The sequence below is a fragment of the Anarhichas minor genome, unplaced genomic scaffold, assembly GCF_050575085.1.
Source record: "Anarhichas minor isolate MPS153535 unplaced genomic scaffold, ASM5057508v1 ptg000136l, whole genome shotgun sequence".
In the NCBI taxonomy this organism is placed as follows: domain Eukaryota; kingdom Metazoa; phylum Chordata; class Actinopteri; order Perciformes; family Anarhichadidae; genus Anarhichas; species Anarhichas minor.
In genome coordinates this window covers 13,710,858-13,729,173 of record NW_027466582.1, presented here as the reverse complement: position 1 = coordinate 13,729,173, position 18,316 = coordinate 13,710,858, and the positions used below count along the sequence as shown (strand labels likewise).

General features: G+C 42.7%; 3 protein-coding genes across 3 annotated transcripts; 1 reads left to right on the top strand and 2 right to left on the bottom strand.

Moving 5' to 3' along the window:
- Positions 1 to 1,764: 1,764 nt before the first annotated feature.
- Positions 1,765 to 4,636, bottom strand: fam89a (family with sequence similarity 89 member A). The gene is made up of 2 exons (XM_076084077.1): positions 4,228 to 4,636; positions 1,765 to 2,421 (listed from the first exon to the last, which is right to left on the bottom strand). Exons 1-2 carry the CDS (start codon positions 4,474 to 4,476, stop codon positions 2,131 to 2,133), a joined length of 540 nt encoding a protein of 179 aa, XP_075940192.1. The 5' UTR covers positions 4,477 to 4,636; the 3' UTR covers positions 1,765 to 2,130.
- A 4,233-nt stretch (positions 4,637 to 8,869) lies between these two features.
- Positions 8,870 to 12,984, bottom strand: sprtn (SprT-like N-terminal domain). The gene is made up of 5 exons (XM_076084076.1): positions 12,358 to 12,984; positions 12,005 to 12,104; positions 11,098 to 11,226; positions 10,705 to 10,987; positions 8,870 to 10,551 (listed from the first exon to the last, which is right to left on the bottom strand). The coding sequence occupies exons 1-5, from the start codon at positions 12,687 to 12,689 to the stop codon at positions 9,563 to 9,565; spliced, it is 1,833 nt and encodes a 610-aa protein (XP_075940191.1). The 5' UTR covers positions 12,690 to 12,984; the 3' UTR covers positions 8,870 to 9,562.
- Positions 12,985 to 13,555: 571 nt separating this feature from the next.
- Positions 13,556 to 17,731, top strand: exoc8 (exocyst complex component 8). The gene is made up of 4 exons (XM_076084068.1): positions 13,556 to 14,827; positions 15,407 to 15,660; positions 15,903 to 16,151; positions 16,580 to 17,731. Exons 1-4 carry the CDS (start codon positions 13,678 to 13,680, stop codon positions 16,985 to 16,987), a joined length of 2,061 nt encoding a protein of 686 aa, XP_075940183.1. The 5' UTR covers positions 13,556 to 13,677; the 3' UTR covers positions 16,988 to 17,731.
- The last annotated feature ends 585 nt before the right edge of the window (positions 17,732 to 18,316 follow it).

The window sequence follows — 18,316 nt, the reverse complement described above, 5'->3', positions numbered from 1 at the left end:
CTACAAAAACAGGTGGCGTCACATGATCTGTGCGGACACAATGTCAACACTGACACTTCACCCACATTCTCAAAGTGCAGGTGGGTGCTGACAGTCTTTTTTTTTTTTTTAACTGATAGAACAGCTGTGTGTTGAGCAGTGGCGTTGCATGCTACAGGTTCAGCTAAACTCTTTGCTGTGGAGTTTTAAGAGATTAAAGGAAGACCATTCGTATGTGGAGCAGACATATTTGAACATTCCGTCACAGAGTAGATGATGCAGGGCAACAACAAAAAAAACATACTTAAGAGTCTGAAATAAACACCTCAAGTGGCCGGCAGAGATCCATCTAGATCTCTTGAATTAGAACCACTTGCTGTTACAATCTTGTTAGTGACCAGCATCGCGTAGTAAACTCCACATTTACTTCCGTTTTAAGACAGTTAAACGACCTGTAAAAGGTTTGCAGGTATGTTGAAACACTAATAATACCCATTACATCTCTGACGTGTCCAACATAATGTTCAGCCTGTTAGGAGCTGCGGAGCAGGAGTCGTCAGGGTGAGATCAGTTTTAGTGCGACACAAAGCGTTATAAATAAAGTACCCTGTATTCAGCCGATAGTTGCTACTGGGCGTTGACCTACAGCTTGGTGTTTACACGGCGAGCAGTATTTTGAAGGCCACAGTGAGTGCGGGACAAAACTTGTTCAAACAAAAGCTGGACTTTTCTAACTCGCTGGCCATCAGAGGCCGATTAGATTCATGCTCCTTCACTTCTCCATCAATGTCACTGTGATACATGAACGGACCATCCGACCAGCAAGCGTAGAGTGTGTGACAAGTTGATCCCAGCCAATCACAGTTTCTCAATTCTTGGCCACATGTGTTCAACAGAGTATATTAATAAGAAAAGTCTCAAAGCCGGTTATGTGGATAATGGCTGAGTAAGTCATTTTATACACTTTTTCTTTCATTCAATTGATGCTGGCTAGTAAGCACGTTATACCTGGCTATGTTGTTGTCGGTTATGATGATATTGCAGAAGATAACATGGCGACTTAGCTGCTCATGTTACTTGTTTGAAAACTGTCTCCAGCATTTCTGAACAGTTCACATTTCCAGAGGAAATGCCTGCCGCCTGTAGAAAGGCGGCAACAGTGTCGCCCTCGGCTCCTGTACCAAACCTCACCCTGTTTCCGAGCATTTTTTACACCGTGAGCCGGTGTGACGACTTCACCTCTTACGCCATTCTTCAGGTCTGACAACTTCTGTCCAGAACGTGTAAAACACACACACACACACACACACACCTCTTTGCACCAAACACCTGATTGCAGAGTCCAGACTGTTTTTTTTGGGGTTTTTTTAAAGTCCCAATTTCTGGGATTCCCAACCAGTAAATGACCCTTATATACCCGGGTAGAGCTGCAGCACAACACTTCCATTGAGAGGAACAGGAAAGCAAATATCTTGACATTTATATTATATAATAAATAATACAACTTTGTTCATATATTTTGTATATGTATAAAAGTTCTGCCAAAAAGGGTGACTGGCTAGCAAAACCACTTGATATAGAAGCAGCAGCACAGCTTTTTTTTTATATAAAAAGAAATAATATATATATATATATATATATATATATATATATATATATATATATATATATATATATATATATATATATATATATATATATATATATATATATATATATATATATATATATATATATATATATATATATATATATATATATATATATATATATATATATATATATATATTGCCTAATGTTTAGTATATGGAGTCCTGGATTACGATCCATCTCAACTCCTGAGTTTGAGAGGGTGTCGACAAGCGGCCTGTCAAAACACCCAGCTCCAAAGTCTGATGAAGCTCCTGGTCCCGCTGCAAAGAAACAAAACAACAAAAAACACTTCTGCAGCACAAGCAGGGGTTTGTTTCACCTGAGGAGGAGCTGAACTGAAAGCTGGAGTCTAGTCTGGTAACAGCATCCCATAAAGGCTACCTCTAACCAACTAGTTCCTTCTTGGAGAGCAAACGGTTTCCAGAGACTCAAGTCTTCCCCCCCACCCCCCCTCAGAAACGTGTATCCATCTGCAGAAAAAATGCTGACAACGAGGCCTCAGATGGTGACGTGAAAGGAGTCCCAGCTGTCGTCTTTGCCGACGCTCCCATTCTTGGACGCTCCCATTGTTGCCGTCCCGTCTCCAACCTCTCCATCCGGCTGTTCCCCGGTGGGGGTGGCGCCAGGCTCCGGGTAATACTCATCGTCCTCATCGAAGTAGACGTTGTCCATCATGCCGAGGCTGGTGGCGGCGCTCAGGTCCTGGCAGCTGCCCTTGTAGTCCTGGATCGACTCGTGGAGCGACCACAGCTGGCACAGCAGCGACATGTCCTGCTGACGCAAACCCACCTGGAGAAAACGGGATTAAGAGCCGGATTAATACGAGATACATTTCTAATGAGTCGTTGCTACTACTTTAAAGGCCTTTTCCTTCTTTTAGAATACAGTGTTTGCCGGTTTTAAACTACAGATACTTATAAATTCAAGAGGACAAATGCAAACTCGTCCAGTGCAGGTCTGACACAAAATGCAGAAATCTGCTGTACGCATGACCACAAAGTCCCAAAAATACCCGAGCTAAACATAAACTATGCTCTTCCACAATGCTTCGAAAGTAAAAGCTAGACGTACTTTCTTGAGATCTTCTCTCTTTGTCATTATTTTATCCAAAACCAAGAGAAAACGCAGCAGAAAAAAAATTCAGCAAATACATACCTTTTACCAGTCAATCAATTATCAAAAGAATTACCGGTGATTTTTCTGTCAATCAAAAAAAGCAATAAATCGACTATTTTTTTTGATAATCAAATACTCGTTTAAGTTATTTAAAAAGGTTAAAATGACGAACACTGACCGGTTCCAGCCTCTCTTAAATGTGACAATTTGCTGCATTTTATATGCATTTGTAATTTGAATATCTTTCGATTTTTGGACCGTTACCAGACACAAGTGAGGCCTGATGGTCATTTTTTTTGTTTTTACAAATGATGAATTAATCTATAAATATCATAGAAAGAATACATTTGTAAAATAATCCTTATCTGCAACACTACCGGACATTACGACATTAATAATTCAAGGCAAAAAAACCTCTCCTGGCAGGGTTGAAAGGGCCATTTCTACTGCAGACCACTCAGCTGACAAAGCAGTATGAACCGAGGGTCACTGCATTGTCTTCCATACAAACTACAGACGGACAAGCAGGTCAGTCAGCTGAACCAGAGTACCGTGCTCCATAAACTGGAGAGCTTACCACATGTAGGACATTGACAACTTATTAGACAATGTGAACTACAACCTACAAAGTAATACATTTACAGCAACAGAGCAGTAAGCCTCGAGCAGGGAACGTGCTGCAGTGAGAGGAAAGCACGGAGGCAGAAATAGGATTTAGTAAAGCCTGCAAACCAAACATCCAAATGGCAAAGGGATCGAGTTTCAGCAACAGTTTGACCTCTTTTATCTGAATTGCTGGCTGTGAGGAAACAGACTTTTGTTATGTATCCACCAACAAGCCATGGAGGGAGTCTGCATGGATGCTGAAATCAGGTCTGGTTCTGTCATGAAACCCCTGCAGCTGGCAAGAGTGTAAGAGAGTGTGTAGTAAGTGTTTAAATTCCGTGTAGCAACATGTTCACTGCAAGATTTTATGCAAACTCATAAAAAAAATATATTCTTATACTGAAGCTTGATTAAATTGAGCTTTGACTAAAAATCAGCACCAAGCTGTTCCTGATCATGGTTCCTCTTGTAGCGGTTATTTAATCACGGTTTATTTATATGCTCAACGAAACAAACGACTTTGCATATAAAAAATATATACATTTTATGAACCAATAGGTTCTTTACAATTCTCTAAAATGAGTCATTTTGGGCTTGTTCGGTTAGACAGGACGTCCGTACCTGGAAGTTGATATTTTAATCACGTATTGCGATGTACGGTAAATGTATGAAAGTCGAATTAATTCAGAAACTCTAGTAGTTAAGCTTTAAGTTACGTAGAAAGCCGTGTGTAACTTTGCCCAAAGGCCAGGCAACATCAAACTAGCAGCGCGTCTATGGGGGATTTGGCCGCATAGAGATTAAACGGGGGTGAAATAGGGAGCACTCTCTTTCTCCAACAAAACGAACTGTGAACACTCCCTGCAATGTTACCATCTCTTTCCGCAGGAGAGCCAGAGCAGCGTCGAGGTTGGCCGGCTTGTGTGCCAGCAGGTTGTCGGTGTTGTTCCTCCCTCGGCTCAGGTCGTCCTGGATCATGGCTTTCTTCACGTACATCCTCTCCATTTCTCTCCAGGAGCCGCCGCTCGAGTTCAGCAAGCCGCTCAGGCTCTTCGGCAGCGGGGGCAGACCCTCGATACAGGCCATTCCCCCCACCGAACCGTTCGTTGACTTACCATTCATCGTCCTGTGGGTTACTTTGCGAAAAGATGTTAGTATGTACACTGAAGTTGACTGTTGAGTCCTTGTATACTGTAAACACTGAGAACAAACAGCCGTCTGCCGCACCAAGCGAGCCGAGCAACAGTCGTGGTTTTATCTGACCAGGGCGGCCTGCGACGCCACATCAAGTTACCCGGATTTAAGTAGTTGGATTTCCGGTACGTTGATAAAAATAAAAGCATCACGGGTGAACATTACTTTTTAAAAATAGAATCTGTGGTTTCTGAATGCATTTTTTCCCATTTCACAATGTAAACCTTTTAACTATTTGACCATTTTTCACTATTTGACCATCTTACTAATGTACCATTTCCACTCATGATATTATACAATTTGATTGGTTTCATATAATTTTTGAAATTGGACGATATTGAATGTAATTGTACTGTATATAACTTGTTAATTAGTTCATATATACTGCATGCCTATTCTGTTGTTTACTTAATAGCTTTTATTTTGAAATTTATTTCCGGTGGATATGAGTTATTATTGTTAACTTGATGATTGTGTGGATGAGTAGTAAAATCCGCTTCCTGCCCTTTTAACGCACAGCGACTGCTGGGCGTCTCCCTGCCGATGGCAACACTTACAGGCAGGACAACTGTCTTTTCAATCATCTTAATCCATCTAGACAAGAGAGGAGACAAGGTTTTTTGTTAATAAAAGACTTTTGGCTGTCACTTTTAAAATACTGATACATTAATACACACTTTCTCTTTTGATAAATTACTAATTAACTGAAGAAACTCACACATTTAAGTGTGAATGAAAAGCTAGTGTTAAAGATAAACACAGATAAACATAAAATGTACAATATCATCAATAGACGCTGTTTATTCATAATTTATTCAAGTTCATTGAATGAGCTAGGGAATTTATGATAGGTTTAACTAAATGTCTGCCTATCGGTTTAATTTAACATTGTGTATATTTGAGTGCCTACAATAAAACTCATTGATGGATTTCTTTCCCCCAGCAGAGAGACCGAGGGTTTGAGATCATGATGGGAGTGTGTGGGCACAGGACAATAGTTTTGAGTATAAAGGACAGATGGTGGGCTTCACTTCCCCCCCAGCCTGCAGCTCCGTCACAACAATAACACAACAATAACCTTGAAATCAACACACAAAAGCATCACACACGCTCCTCTGCAAAAGGAGTGTGAGCTGTACCACACACACACACAGCAGATGGATGGCGCCTGAATCCTGGTATTTCTAATCACTCTACTGAAATGAATTGAACCTGACTCATTTCCGACAGACAGATAAGACATAAACGCACATGGTGTGCTTCTTGTAAGCACCGGGCCCAACAGCTTAGTATTAGTATAAGTATTAGTCAAAAAAGGTGATTTTAAAGCTGTCATTGAATTAATTAAAGGAATAGTTCAACATTTTATGTATTGTATATTCACTTACTTTCTTAGGAGTAAGATGAGAAGATATGAGATATGAGAAGATAAGCTTTTATGGAGCCCTCAAACTGACAAAATGTAAAAAACAACAACTCATGAGCCAAGCTAGAAATATAAATTAATTTAATAATATTAACAGTTAAGTATTAATAATGAAGTGAAAAAGAAATATAAAGCTTTATCTCTATCTTTCCTTAAAAGTCCAATCAGTTATAAACAAAAGGTTGCCAGCTAATGCTAGTTATAAGTGAATACTAACAAAGTTAGCCAACTCCTTGGAGTCATTTCTTTGATATTAGGTGGAAAAACAGACAAAATGTCAAGAAAAACACATAAAGTCCAACACTAGTTTCCATTGCGGTCCTTGATGAAGTGAATAATATGAAGATAGAGGCATAGTGTCTGTGAATATCTAGTTAGCCGTAGCTACCTAACTTTGTTAGCGTTAGCTTGCTGTTAGGCCTACAAGACTTACCATGATGCTGCAGCATGATGCAAAGTATATATGTATATGAACGATTAACATGGCAGTAAAGTAAGCTAGGTGGCTATCTGCTTTTATTAGTGTTTTCTGTTTAGTTAGCTAGTTAGCTGGTTACTTAGCTTGTTTGCTCCACTGAGGTTAAACACACCTTTAGTTACGCCTCTACACATTTACTCAATTTTGTCAATTTCGAGGCTCAATGGTTATCATTGGTTCAAATGTGTATTTAAATCCACCTTAAATAAATGGAATGCTCAGTGTTAAATATAAAATATGACTCCATATATGGCTAAATAGCTGTGTTGTGAGATGGATAAACAACTTACAATGTGACTTTTTAACGGTTAATACCAGTCAACACAGTACCATATGTTGTATTCGCCCTTTAGAAAGCATCCCCACTGTACAGCCTAATCCTGCTCTCAAAACAATTAGCCATCAGCTGAGAGTCCACAGCTGCACAGTGTAGAGAGACTGATTAAGGGCAATCTGTTTTGTGTAAGGGTTTTATGAGCAGACGGACCCATCTTTAAGCTTTTATCATCACAACCACCACCACCACTACCACCACCACCACCATCATCACCACTGCCTCCTGAGATCAAAGGATTAGGCATATGAGGGTACCCCCTGGGGATGTATGTATACCATAGCAGGCTCGTGTTAATCTGCCTTGTTGAAAAGCACACGGGTTTGCATCACTTAGCGTTGGCCGGCTAATAATGGTCTAAAGATATCCGCTTATGTCTCTGCAGGAAAGCGATATCTTGCTCAAGGCCAAAAAAAATACAGTAAGTAGCTTACTCATGTAGGCCCAAACGGACACCAGACTTCTCCAATGCATAGAATATGTTCCATATTAAATAAGTTATTTGAGGTTTTCCACCACACTTTAAATCATGGATGAAACCGCAGGCGTCCACTGAACACGGCACGGTACGACGATGCCATCATTAAGTGGTATAATGATTTATCTTATACTAGAAAGAGCTTAAATGCTCCAACAAAAAAATCATATCAAGAGACAATTCATTTTTGACCTCAATATATATATAAAAAAACATAAGCATCGTCATTTGTTGATAAATGATCTTTGCAGAGAAAAACTGGCACCTCTACCAGAACTAATTACCCCAAAGTGTGCCTCAGTCCCATCTAGCCGACAACATTGCATTGAACTTGGAGCTAGTCTGGTATGCATCATTGTCAGAGGGACACAATAGGTCTGTAGGGAAGGAGGGAGGGTGTGTGTGTGTATATGTGTGTGTTAGGAGGATGTCAGCTTCCTATAGCGTGTCAGCGTACAGCAGGTCAAGGAAGAGGAGTGTCCGGTTGGAACAGCTGCTGTCACTGACATGAGTTTTCCTCTCCTGAAGGGCCTGTGGAGGGAATGGGATCAGAATGAGGTAAGAGTAGTGACAATGGGAGTATACTGCTGTTTTATAGCATACAATCACAAACCAAACCTATGTGGAAGCCACGTCAACAATAACAATATAACTAAAACGTTACAATGGTGTGTTCATGGTGTGTGCGCTGCCTTCAAGTGCTCACCATGGTCCCCTGCAACTTGAGTGTAGAAGCCAGTGGAAAAGTATTTACTCAAGTAATGCACTGTGCTGTAAAAGTGTAATCTTGAGGTACTTCACATTCTTCCAGGCCATCAAGTCATATCAGCAGCTGTGTGGGATCAAAAACTCTTGACTGTGAGAAGCAGAAAATCATGTGCGCTGTTGGCTCACTTGTGCTCACTTTGTTAACAACCTTTTGGTCCGTCAGCCTTCATCAGGTGAACATTAAGTTGAATATGACTTGTTCTTGCTTTCAGTACTTGTAAGCCGTTGAGTTCCAAGAGCAGAAGTCATAAATACGACTTATTCATTCAAGCACCTGAGGTTGGAAATAACAAAACAAGACATTTTTCTTCTTTAAGCGTCGCATTTTGTCACCTCAAACACCAGAGAAAATACATGCCTTCATTCCCGGATCTATTCTCCGCCTCACAGTGTGACGCACGTGCAGCCAAATGGTAATCAGAGATCTGTGCAGCAGCAAACTGTGGTGATTGAAATGGGATGGGTGCGTGCTGGCCTCGCTCCGGTCTGTCCTGCACGGACAGAAGGGTGTGGTCCTGATCAGCAGCTGGCCTCCAGCTGTCTGACCTCTGCCCTCCCCCACCAGCTCTGTTACACCCACTTTCTGCCTGCCTCCCCCCCCTCTCCAGTACAACTCCTTCCGCTGTGAACAGTTCAGGGCGATCACCGCGGTGTCGTTGGTTTTTGATTCACTCTCCGAGACTCTACACGATGAGGCTGCTTGAGGCAACACTGACAGTCTTTAAAGCTGATGAAGCACAGAGTTCTGCTCATTTATCATTTGAATAGTTTGAGCTTTTATCATGAGATGTTTGTTAGATACTGGAATGAATTATGCTCCATACAAAAAATACTCAGAACAGTATAAATATTTTATTTGGCAACAAATTTTTAGCATATTTAACAATTTCCTTAAAACCATATATGTAAAAGTGGAACATACAGATATAACTCTAAAATGTTGTAGCTATAAAATTAGCATGTTGTACTTTATTCCTTTCCCTAAAAATAAAAACAGTCAAACCATCCATCCATCAGTATTACTGAATGACTTGGCACAATCAGATACCAGCCTGACCCTGCAGTGTAAATGCGATGTTGAGCAGAAACAAATAGCTGGCAAGCTGGAAATCTGATTCCCAAAGATCAGCAGAGGTCAGTGAGTGTCTCCGGCTGTCTGAAGGGCAGCACATTTAGATTTGACACATCAGACTACAGGAACCAGCCAACACATCCGCCCCCACAGGAGGCTACGATTTCTACACACACGCACAGCCTTGGTACACAAACTGTCAGAGAGGCACGCGTGAGAGAAGAACCACAAAGAAAACAATCCAGTCAGATAGTAAAAACTGTGTCCAAACACACTTTTCAAAAACAAAAGTGAAATAATTTCACTTAAATATCTAAAACCTCAAAGTTAAATTGAGAAAACTCAAAAGGAGATTGGTTCAACGTCAGATAAAAACCACTAAAACTTCCCTGAAACTTCTCTGGACATTTCTAAAGTTGGTTTTATCCGTCTCACTGTCCCGATCGGCTCCTCCTCACTCACGAGAGGCAGGAATCAAGATGCTCGTTGATCTTCGACTCCGCCACCTTTGCTTGGCACACAGGACAGCTGACCGTCAGTGCGGAGGAGGAAGACGAGGAAGAGGAGGGGGGGAAACTAGGCAGCCCTGCAGAGGAATGGAAGGAGGAGGAAGACGAGGATGAGGAGGCCGTGGCAGTTCTTTGCTGCATTGCGGGCGATTTGGTCTTCATCGACTCCCTCGATGCTGCCGAATCGCTGCCTACTGTCTTCTGGAAGAAGTCAATGATGCTGGATGAGCTCCTGTGGTCGTCCCACGTCCTCTTCCTCGATGCCTGACCTGCAGCAGAAGCTCCCGATGTGCTGTCGCTGTCAGAATGACTAAAATACTTGGACTGTGTTGGTTTAGCAGGGCTGCCTTTGGTTTTTGTTGAAACTACAGAATGGCTGGGTTTACCCTCGCTAGGCTCAGATGTTGTGGGAGAGGAAGCTGAATGGCTATTTTGCCATTTCGGGAAGATGGAGGATGCAGACGCACTCATTGTAGTGTTCGGTGATGTCAAAGAATCTCTTTTAGTTTCTGTGCTTGAGGTGGAGGATTGACTCGCTGACCTCCTGATGCTTTTGCTGTTGAAGAGCTCCTCAATGGACCTCTGTGTGATTTTATCTCCCTCTTGGCTCCGGCTGCTACTGTGGGGTTTGGGGATTTTCACTGGCGAGCCGTTGATGTTGATAAAAGCTCTTGTGTTACCGACAGACCTCTTTATAGGTGGCTTCGGCCTGTTGGAGGGAGCTGGTCTGATGGAGGGAAAGGCGCTAGAGATCCCTTTGTTATCAGGAGACTTGAGACTTTTAGCCGGAGACGGAGGGGTGAAGAGTTTCTTCGGAGAAGAAGGTACTACCGCTGTGTGAGACGGGGAGGAAGACGTGGACGACTGTGAATTTCCTCCGAGTAGGAAGCCTTTGCCACTAAATGGAATCATGTTCCTGATGTCCTGCGATCCAGAGCCTGAGAAGGAGAAAGGTAGACATTTGAGTCCGGCAATAGATTCTCTAAAACAACATGTAGTGACCTATTTATCTAAATCAAAACATTGTTATCCGCCTGAAAGGATTTATAGCTATTACAGCAGAACATACACCAGAGGAATGAGCTCATCACCTGTGGTTGTACTTGAAGGCTTCTCTTTTCCCGAGGCCTTCTTCTCTGAGGTCTTCCCATCCTTCTTGCCTTTCTTGCCGTATCCTTCAGGCTCCTTCACCTTGGTGTAGGTCCCTCCGCACGTCCTCTTGTGGTCCTCCCACCAGGGATCCTGAGCAGACGGAGCCCGGTTCATGGCCCTCTTCACAAACCCAAAATAGGGCTTGCGGTTTTGACAGGGCCCGTTGCATTTCCACCAGTGTTGCCGGTACACATCGACCTCATCGTGGAAACTGTGGTAGACCTGACAAGAGATGTTTCAGGAGGTTATTTTATTATTGCACTCTCTGTAAAAAGGCCGTGACAAGAGAACACAACACCAGCTGTGAGAGGTGTAACAGGAGATACACCTACCGAAATCTTTGTCCCACTAGCATCGTTGATCCGGTTCATGTGTTTGCAGAACTCGGGGCCATGACCGTCTCGGTCTCTGTTGTTCTGGGTCACAAACAGCAGCGCGTGAATCATTTCATGGAGGAGGGTCTGTGGAAATAAAAATAAAATGATGAATATTTATTAACCCACTAAAATCCATCTGAGGAATGACGTGTTTTGTTTCTTTGCATTTCCAGCTCTATTTCACAACACCCACACACACACATCCGAGACTTCGGAGCTGAAAGTAAAAAATGTCTGAAATTAAGAGTTTCTTTTATGTATGCAGAGGAATATTGAGTTTATTTACTAAAGGCAGGGTTGGTAATCTTGTTCAAAACATTTTATATATTTTTGTTGATATTGTCATACATGCTAACAATAGCAATGCTCATTGTTTATATCGGTTTTATTATGGTAATTGTGAGGGAGTGGTTTTGGATGGAGGCCTGAAGGTGTCGGTGTTGCCAACTTTCTATTAGAGTTAAGGACTTTTGGAGCTAGTGCTAGAGTTGGTAACACTGGACTGGCTTTTTCGGTTGGATCATTTGTTTTTAACTCTAGCGTACTCTTGCTAGTTTCTCAAGATTACCAACCCTGCCTCATAGCCTGTTTATGTATTCTAAATGTTTTGTTTGTTAAACCTCTAATCCTACTATCAGTAAACTTTCAAGCCTTATAAAAAGCAGTTTCCAGTGTAAGTGATAAACTGTGTGGTATATATATAGTGTTAATCTGATCTTATTTTCTTTAACAGAAGAAGATGGCTATTTTGGTGCAAATGATTCTAATTTGTGCAAATTGAAGATTTGAAATAGAGGAATTTGATAAGATACTTAAATCGCTTCTGGAAAAAAAGCCAGATTGGTGTAACAATCCACCTCACCTGCACCAGGTCTTTTCTTGGTCTAAGCTTCAGCAGGGGCTCACTGAGTCGGATTGAACACAGACCACCTCGGCCCTCATAGGAGCACACACCAGCACACCTACAAAAACAAAAGCATAGAAAGAGCACGAGACATTAGAGACCAACAGCCCTTTTATAAACCCCACAAGATCATTTGCACCCAGCAGCACTGGTTTACTTAAACCGTGACACAACCCTTTCTCTCCGATGGTTACACCAAAGCCAATACAAAAACCTACCTACTTTATTTTGCACCTACAAGTCAGTGTGGTTTTGGTCTTTGACAACAATAACAACACAACGAATCATAACACAACAGGTGTCGTACTTACAGTGTCATTCTTGGGCTCCACTTAACCTCGACACCACAGAGTTTCCCCCAGAAGAATACGTCATTGAACTCCAGAAACATGGCTCTAACATCAGGACTGGGGTCCAGCGTCTCCCAGGACGCGTCCACGATGGACAGCGGCCTCTCGGGCTGGGCAGTCGGCTTCCAGTAGGGAACAACATCGCTGCCACCTCCAGCGACCTCCACTCTCCGTTTCTTACTACTGTGTCCGAAGCCATTCTCCTCAAAGCTGTTTGATGAATGCGATGATGTTTCGTATTCATTGTCAAACTGCTCCTGAAGCCGAATGGCGAGCATAAAATCATCATCCATCACAACAGAAACACTAATAAGGTGATGTGAGCTCAAGTAGCTAGCCACGTAGCTTCGGCTAACGTTTATGTTAGCTTGCTAAAGCTAACTAGCTAACGTAGCTTGTACAGGGTTCTCACAAACAAGTGACGGAAGCACCGGAGCCAGTATACAGTCTGATAAATATACCAACTGTACAAATACTACAATTTGTGTCATGATTCCATTAAAAACACGCATTTCTTCATGTTGGACGAAGGTGTTGTTACTGCTGACTGACAGTCCACAGCTAGCGCCAACAGTTGTGTCAAGTCTATCACAATGCAACCAAAGAACATCCGTTAAGGTTTTCAAAAATAAAACTTCTGAAATAAACAACTGATGGCATCTATTTTCACAGGAGAAGTGTATGGTTAATACAGATGTTTTTTAAAATGTTTAGTTTAAATATTATAGGACACCTATTTGAATTTATTATATTGTTAGTTACTCTGTAGAATACACGAATCATGCTTTAAAATCTAAATCGATGTAATATGTGCTCTTATTATGAAACTCATTTCCAGCTCTAGATTTGAGTGACTCTTGCAAACTTGACGAAACATTCGCTTGTTTCAAATCCTAGCAAAGGATTGTGGGAATTGTATCTACTTTATTTCAAGTGGTTGGCCAATCTAAAATGCACTCTAGTTTTTATGTTGCACTTTGGTGGTTAAATCAGGGGGAATTAGCAACATGTCAAGTCTTATATTTAGTTTATGTTTAAAGTGCTGCAATTCTGTAACGATTTTGACTTCTATGAACGACCGACATTTAATTTAAAAATGTTTGTTTTGGTGCGATTTGTTGGCCATTTATTTTTCTGAGTCCCGTGACGTTACAGGGAGGTAACCGGTTACAACTTCCTGTTTGGGTTGAAAGCGGATGTACGGATGAACGCTTCCCCTGTCTACTTGTGTTACTAGTTTGTCAACATTTTGTCTAAATAAGTAAACACACTCGATAGAAGATGTCGGAAACGGGGAACCGACTACGGAAGCTGCTCGAATCGCCTAATTTTGACCCGCAGAATTACGTCAAGCAGCTGTCACAGCAGTCCGATGGCGACAGAGATCTGCAGGAGCATCGTCAGAAAATCCAAAACTTGGCCGACGAAACGGCTCAAAACCTGAAGAAAAATGTCTACAAGAACTACAGGCAGTTCATCGAGACGGCCAAAGAGATCTCCTACCTGGAGAGCGAGATGTACCAGCTGAGTCACATCCTGACGGAGCAGAAGAGCATCATGGAGAGCATCACCCAGGCCTTGTTGTCCGCAGACAAGGACGAGACCTCCAAAGAGATGCAGGCTGCTTTCCCCAAAGACACGGAGGAGCTGAAGCAGAGGACGCTGACCTCACTGCTGGAGAAAGTGGAGGGGGGCAAAAACATCATGGACACCCCAGGGAGGCACCTGGTCTACAACGGGGACCTTGTGGAGTTTGATGTCGACAACATGTCCCCCATCCAGAAGGTGCACGCTTTCCTCATGAACGACTGTCTGTTGATCGCCACCTGGCTGCCGAACCGCAGAGGAACCGTGAAGTACAAGTACAACGCCCTGTACGACCTGGAGAGCTTCGCCGTGGTCAACGTGAAGGACAACCCTCCCATGAAGGACATGTTCAAGATCCTCATGTTCCCAGAGAGCCGCATCTTCCAGGCGGAGAACAGCAAAATCAAGAAGGAGTGGCTGGAGATCCTGGACGAAACCAAGAAGAACAAAGTCACCAAGGATCGGCACAAGACGGAGGAGGAGGCCCCTACGTCTCCCGTAAGGGCCGAGGTGTCCACCAATCCCTTCGATCAGGAGGACGACGAGCCAGCAGGCCCCGGGGAAAGTGTGGACCTCAGCCCCGAGTGGATCCAGGAGCTGCCGGAAGATCTGGACGTGTGCATCGCCCAGAGAGACTTCGAGGGTGCCGTGGACCTGCTGGACAAGCTCAACGAGTACCTCAAAGACCAGCCGGTCACCCAGAGGGTCAAGGAGCTGAGGCTGAAGGTGGACGAGCGTGTGCGGCAGCTGACAGATGTTCTGGTGTTCGAGTTGTCTCCGGATCGGTCACTTCGTGGTGGACCCAAAGCCACGCGGCGGGCCGTGTCCCAGCTGATCCGACTAGGTCCAACTTTGTCTTTTGTCTTCATCAATAGGCAACTTGCACATCATATACAATATATGTAGTTTACTATCGCATCTTCAAACCAATCATCACTCAGGTTCTGATGATTCTTGATATTTGATATCATGCTTTGGTGCAGACAATATTCCCAGTAGAGTTTGGAGGAGAGACGTTTTTATGATCCCTGTGCAGAAAGTGTAGAACATAATTATTTAGACAAGGTTTATCAAACTCAAAACATACTAGTAAAGCATATACTCAAAATTGCAGCTTGAGAACATTCTGAGGTAGAAAACTACAAATGATCTGAATATTAATAAAACTGCAGAGATATACATCGGACAGGCACAGGAGAGTATAAATACTGAGCTAGTTGGTTCAAATTGTCCCAGCAGAACCCTGAACCATTTTCTAAGTATTTAAAAGAAATCACAAAATTTCACACATTTATTTATTTGTTTAACTTTTCAGATGTATTTTCTAAGAAATGTATCTCCCTAACATGTGTTCCTAATGTTCTATCAGCCTTCTCCACACTGCTAGTTATTCCAATCTGAATTGTTTACGACTGTGTTGCAGGCCAGTCCACCAAGGCCTGCGAGTTGTTCCTGAAGAACCGCGCTGCCGCAGTCCAGACGGCCATACGGCAGCTCCGCATAGAAGGAGCCACGCTGCTCTACATCCACAAACTCTGCAACATCTTCTTCACCAGCTTGCTGGAGACGGCCAAGGAGTTTGAGATGGACTTTGCGGGGAACACGGGCTGCTACTCCGCCTTCGTGGTCTGGTCCAAATCAGCCATGATGATGTTTGTGGACGCCTTCAGCAAGCAGGTAGGTAGAGGAGAAGACGGACAAGTTACATCCTGGTAAATATGGGACTTTAAAGGTCAGGAAAGATGCTTTGGTCCCGATAAATGTGATAGAAAAAGTAAAATCTACAAAAAATCAAGACAAAAGTATTGCTATCGTCTTAAAAATCATATAAAAACACAACTGATCTGCAAGTCTATTTATTCTTATGAAATTGCAGAAAAATATCCTTTTATAAAGGGATTCATGTTTGTCTTCATCAGGTGTTTGACAGTAAGGAGAGCCTGTCGACAGCGGCCGAGTGTGTTAAAGTGGCCAAGGAGCATTGTCAGCAGCTGACTGACATCGGCCTGGACCTGACCTTCACCCTGCAGTCCCTGCTGGTCAAAGACATCAAGGCGTCCCTGCAGAGCTACAACGACATCATCATCGAAGCCACCAAGCACCGGAACTCTGAGGAGATGTGGAGGAGGATGAATCTCATGACCCCCGAGGCTCTGGCTAAACTCAAGGTGGGTTTTATGTCGCTCTCTCTGTTGGGTCTGTTGGCTGTCAGTGGTGATGTGGATGAAGGAGCTCGGGGCCGAAAACAGTCGAGTAATTGTTGAGTTGATGGGCAGAGAATTTCCAGCTTCTCCGGTGTGAGGATTTGCTGCCTTAATACTTTTTATATGACTGTAAACTAAATATTTTTGGGTTTTTGACTGTCGGACGGACAAAACACGACATTTAAAGTTGCAATTTTGGACTTTGGGACATTTTTATGGTTATTTTTCAATATTATCAGTCATTTTATGGACCAAACACTGATCGATACATGAAAAATGTATGTAAAATGAAAATAATCTTTGTTTTGGTACAATTTCCTTGGTGTCAATGACGTCCATGACTAAAGTATTTGTTAAATCACTGTTAAAAATATCAATCTTTTACTCCGCAGGACGAGATGCGCAGCTGTGGCGTTGGCAGCTTCGAGCAGTACACCGGCGATGACTGCTGGGTGAACCTGAGCTACACCATCGTGGCCTTCACGAAGCAGATGATGAGCTTCTTGGAGGAAGGCCTGAAGCTCTACTTCCCCGAGCTGCACATGGTGCTGCTGGAGGGCCTGAGGGAGATCATCCTGGTGGCCGTGCAGCACGTGGACTACAGCCTGCGCTGTGAGCAGGACCCGGAGAAGAAGGCCTTCATCATGCAGAACGCCAGCTTCCTCCACGACACCGTGCTGCCGGTGGTGGAGCGGAGGTTTGAGGAGGGCGTGGGCAAGCCCGCCAAACAGCTGCAGGACCTGAGGAAGAGCACCAGGCCCGTTCGGATCAATCCAGAGAGCACCACATCTATGGTGTGAGATCGCAATACAGGACGGTGGCCGAAAAAACACTCAAACGCTCTTTTTAACTGACTGTTGTGGCAATTATTTTAGGAATGACTAGATGCTACATGTCGGTTGTTTTGAGATCGCAGGACAAGAAATGACAGAATGCAGAATACGATACCTCAAGAGAGGTACGTGTACGAAGATATTTGTACCAACACTCACAAAACTGCCTGTTGATGTTGCCGAATGTTGATGAAAAAATGATCAGATCTTTGAGAAATGAGCCATTTGAAATGTTCCATTTGTCAGTGGAAAATCCCTCATCGACAGATTTGGCACATCGAAGTGTGTTTTCATGTCGGAGTGTGTGCTGGTAGCCAAGTGCACACATTTGTATAATCGTGCAATGAATACATGGCTCATCGGGACACATTTTCAGACAAGCAGCTGATGAATATGTTAATTTTCTGCAGTTTGAGTTTTGTGCATGTGATACCCAGTTCTGTCTATTGGCAAAAATATCATCTTAATGCATCGTGTATGTACTCGCCATCAACAAGAATGCTGTTTGAAAGTTTTAAAGTAATATATAATGTTTGATTCAAACTCACTCAGCTATGATTTTGACGCTATACTGGACCGTTATTAGACACTAAATATTATTCTAGCTTAGGACTGATTTAAAAGGGATGACTGAAAGATGCACTGGTAAATGTTGACCGTTTGTGTTGAAGAAAAGCACATGAAATTAAATAAAGATCTTCATGCACAATCTGTTTTCACATGTTTCCAGATTTTTGCTGAGGAGAATTGTGCCTCAACGTCTGTGTTCCTGCTGTAAACAGTGCCTCGCAAAAGTATTCACCCCCCCCCCCCCCCCTTGGTGTTTTTCCTATTTTGTTGCATTATTATTGATTTTATAAATTTGGATTTAATGTAATGTACAAATAGTCAAAATAGTTTTTCAAAAATTCAATAAATATAAAACGATAAATAAGATCTGGTGCTACCAATTACCTCTAGAGGTCACATAATTAGTCAAATAAAGTCCACCTGTGTGCAATCTAAGTGTCACATGATCTGATAGAGCACCATTAAATCCACTACTAGAAATTGGAAGGAATATGGCACCACAACAAAGAACGGCCAAGAGAGGACCAATGGTCACATTAATCAAAACTGTTTCTGTCAAGCCACAGCCCTCTTTTATTCATAAAGCTGTGAACAATATTGAGGAGACTAGCAGTAACTAGAGGAGCCAAGTATAACTTTTTAACATATCATATACATGAACTGCATGTTTCTTCCCCCACATCTCTCATTGTTTCTGTCATGCTGTTGCTTCTGTGAAAAGTTAAA

Coding starts and splice junctions, on each gene's coding strand:
- exoc8 (XM_076084068.1), top strand. CDS start 13,678: ATGTCGGAAACGGGGAACCGACTACGGAAGCTGCTCGAATCGCCTAAT. Junction 15,661..15,902: donor TGGACGCCTTCAGCAAGCAG/GTAGGTAGAGGA, acceptor TGTCTTCATCAG/GTGTTTGACAGTAAGGAGAG. Junction 16,152..16,579: donor AGGCTCTGGCTAAACTCAAG/GTGGGTTTTATG, acceptor TTTACTCCGCAG/GACGAGATGCGCAGCTGTGG.
- sprtn (XM_076084076.1), bottom strand. CDS start 12,689: ATGGATGATGATTTTATGCTCGCCATTCGGCTTCAGGAGCAGTTTGAC. Junction 12,105..12,357: donor TGGAGCCCAAGAATGACACT/GTAAGTACGACA, acceptor TTGTTTTTGTAG/GTGTGCTGGTGTGTGCTCCT. Junction 11,227..12,004: donor CAAGAAAAGACCTGGTGCAG/GTGAGGTGGATT, acceptor TTATTTCCACAG/ACCCTCCTCCATGAAATGAT.
- fam89a (XM_076084077.1), bottom strand. CDS start 4,476: ATGAATGGTAAGTCAACGAACGGTTCGGTGGGGGGAATGGCCTGTATC. Junction 2,422..4,227: donor CTCTCCTGCGGAAAGAGATG/GTAACATTGCAG, acceptor CGTTTTCTCCAG/GTGGGTTTGCGTCAGCAGGA.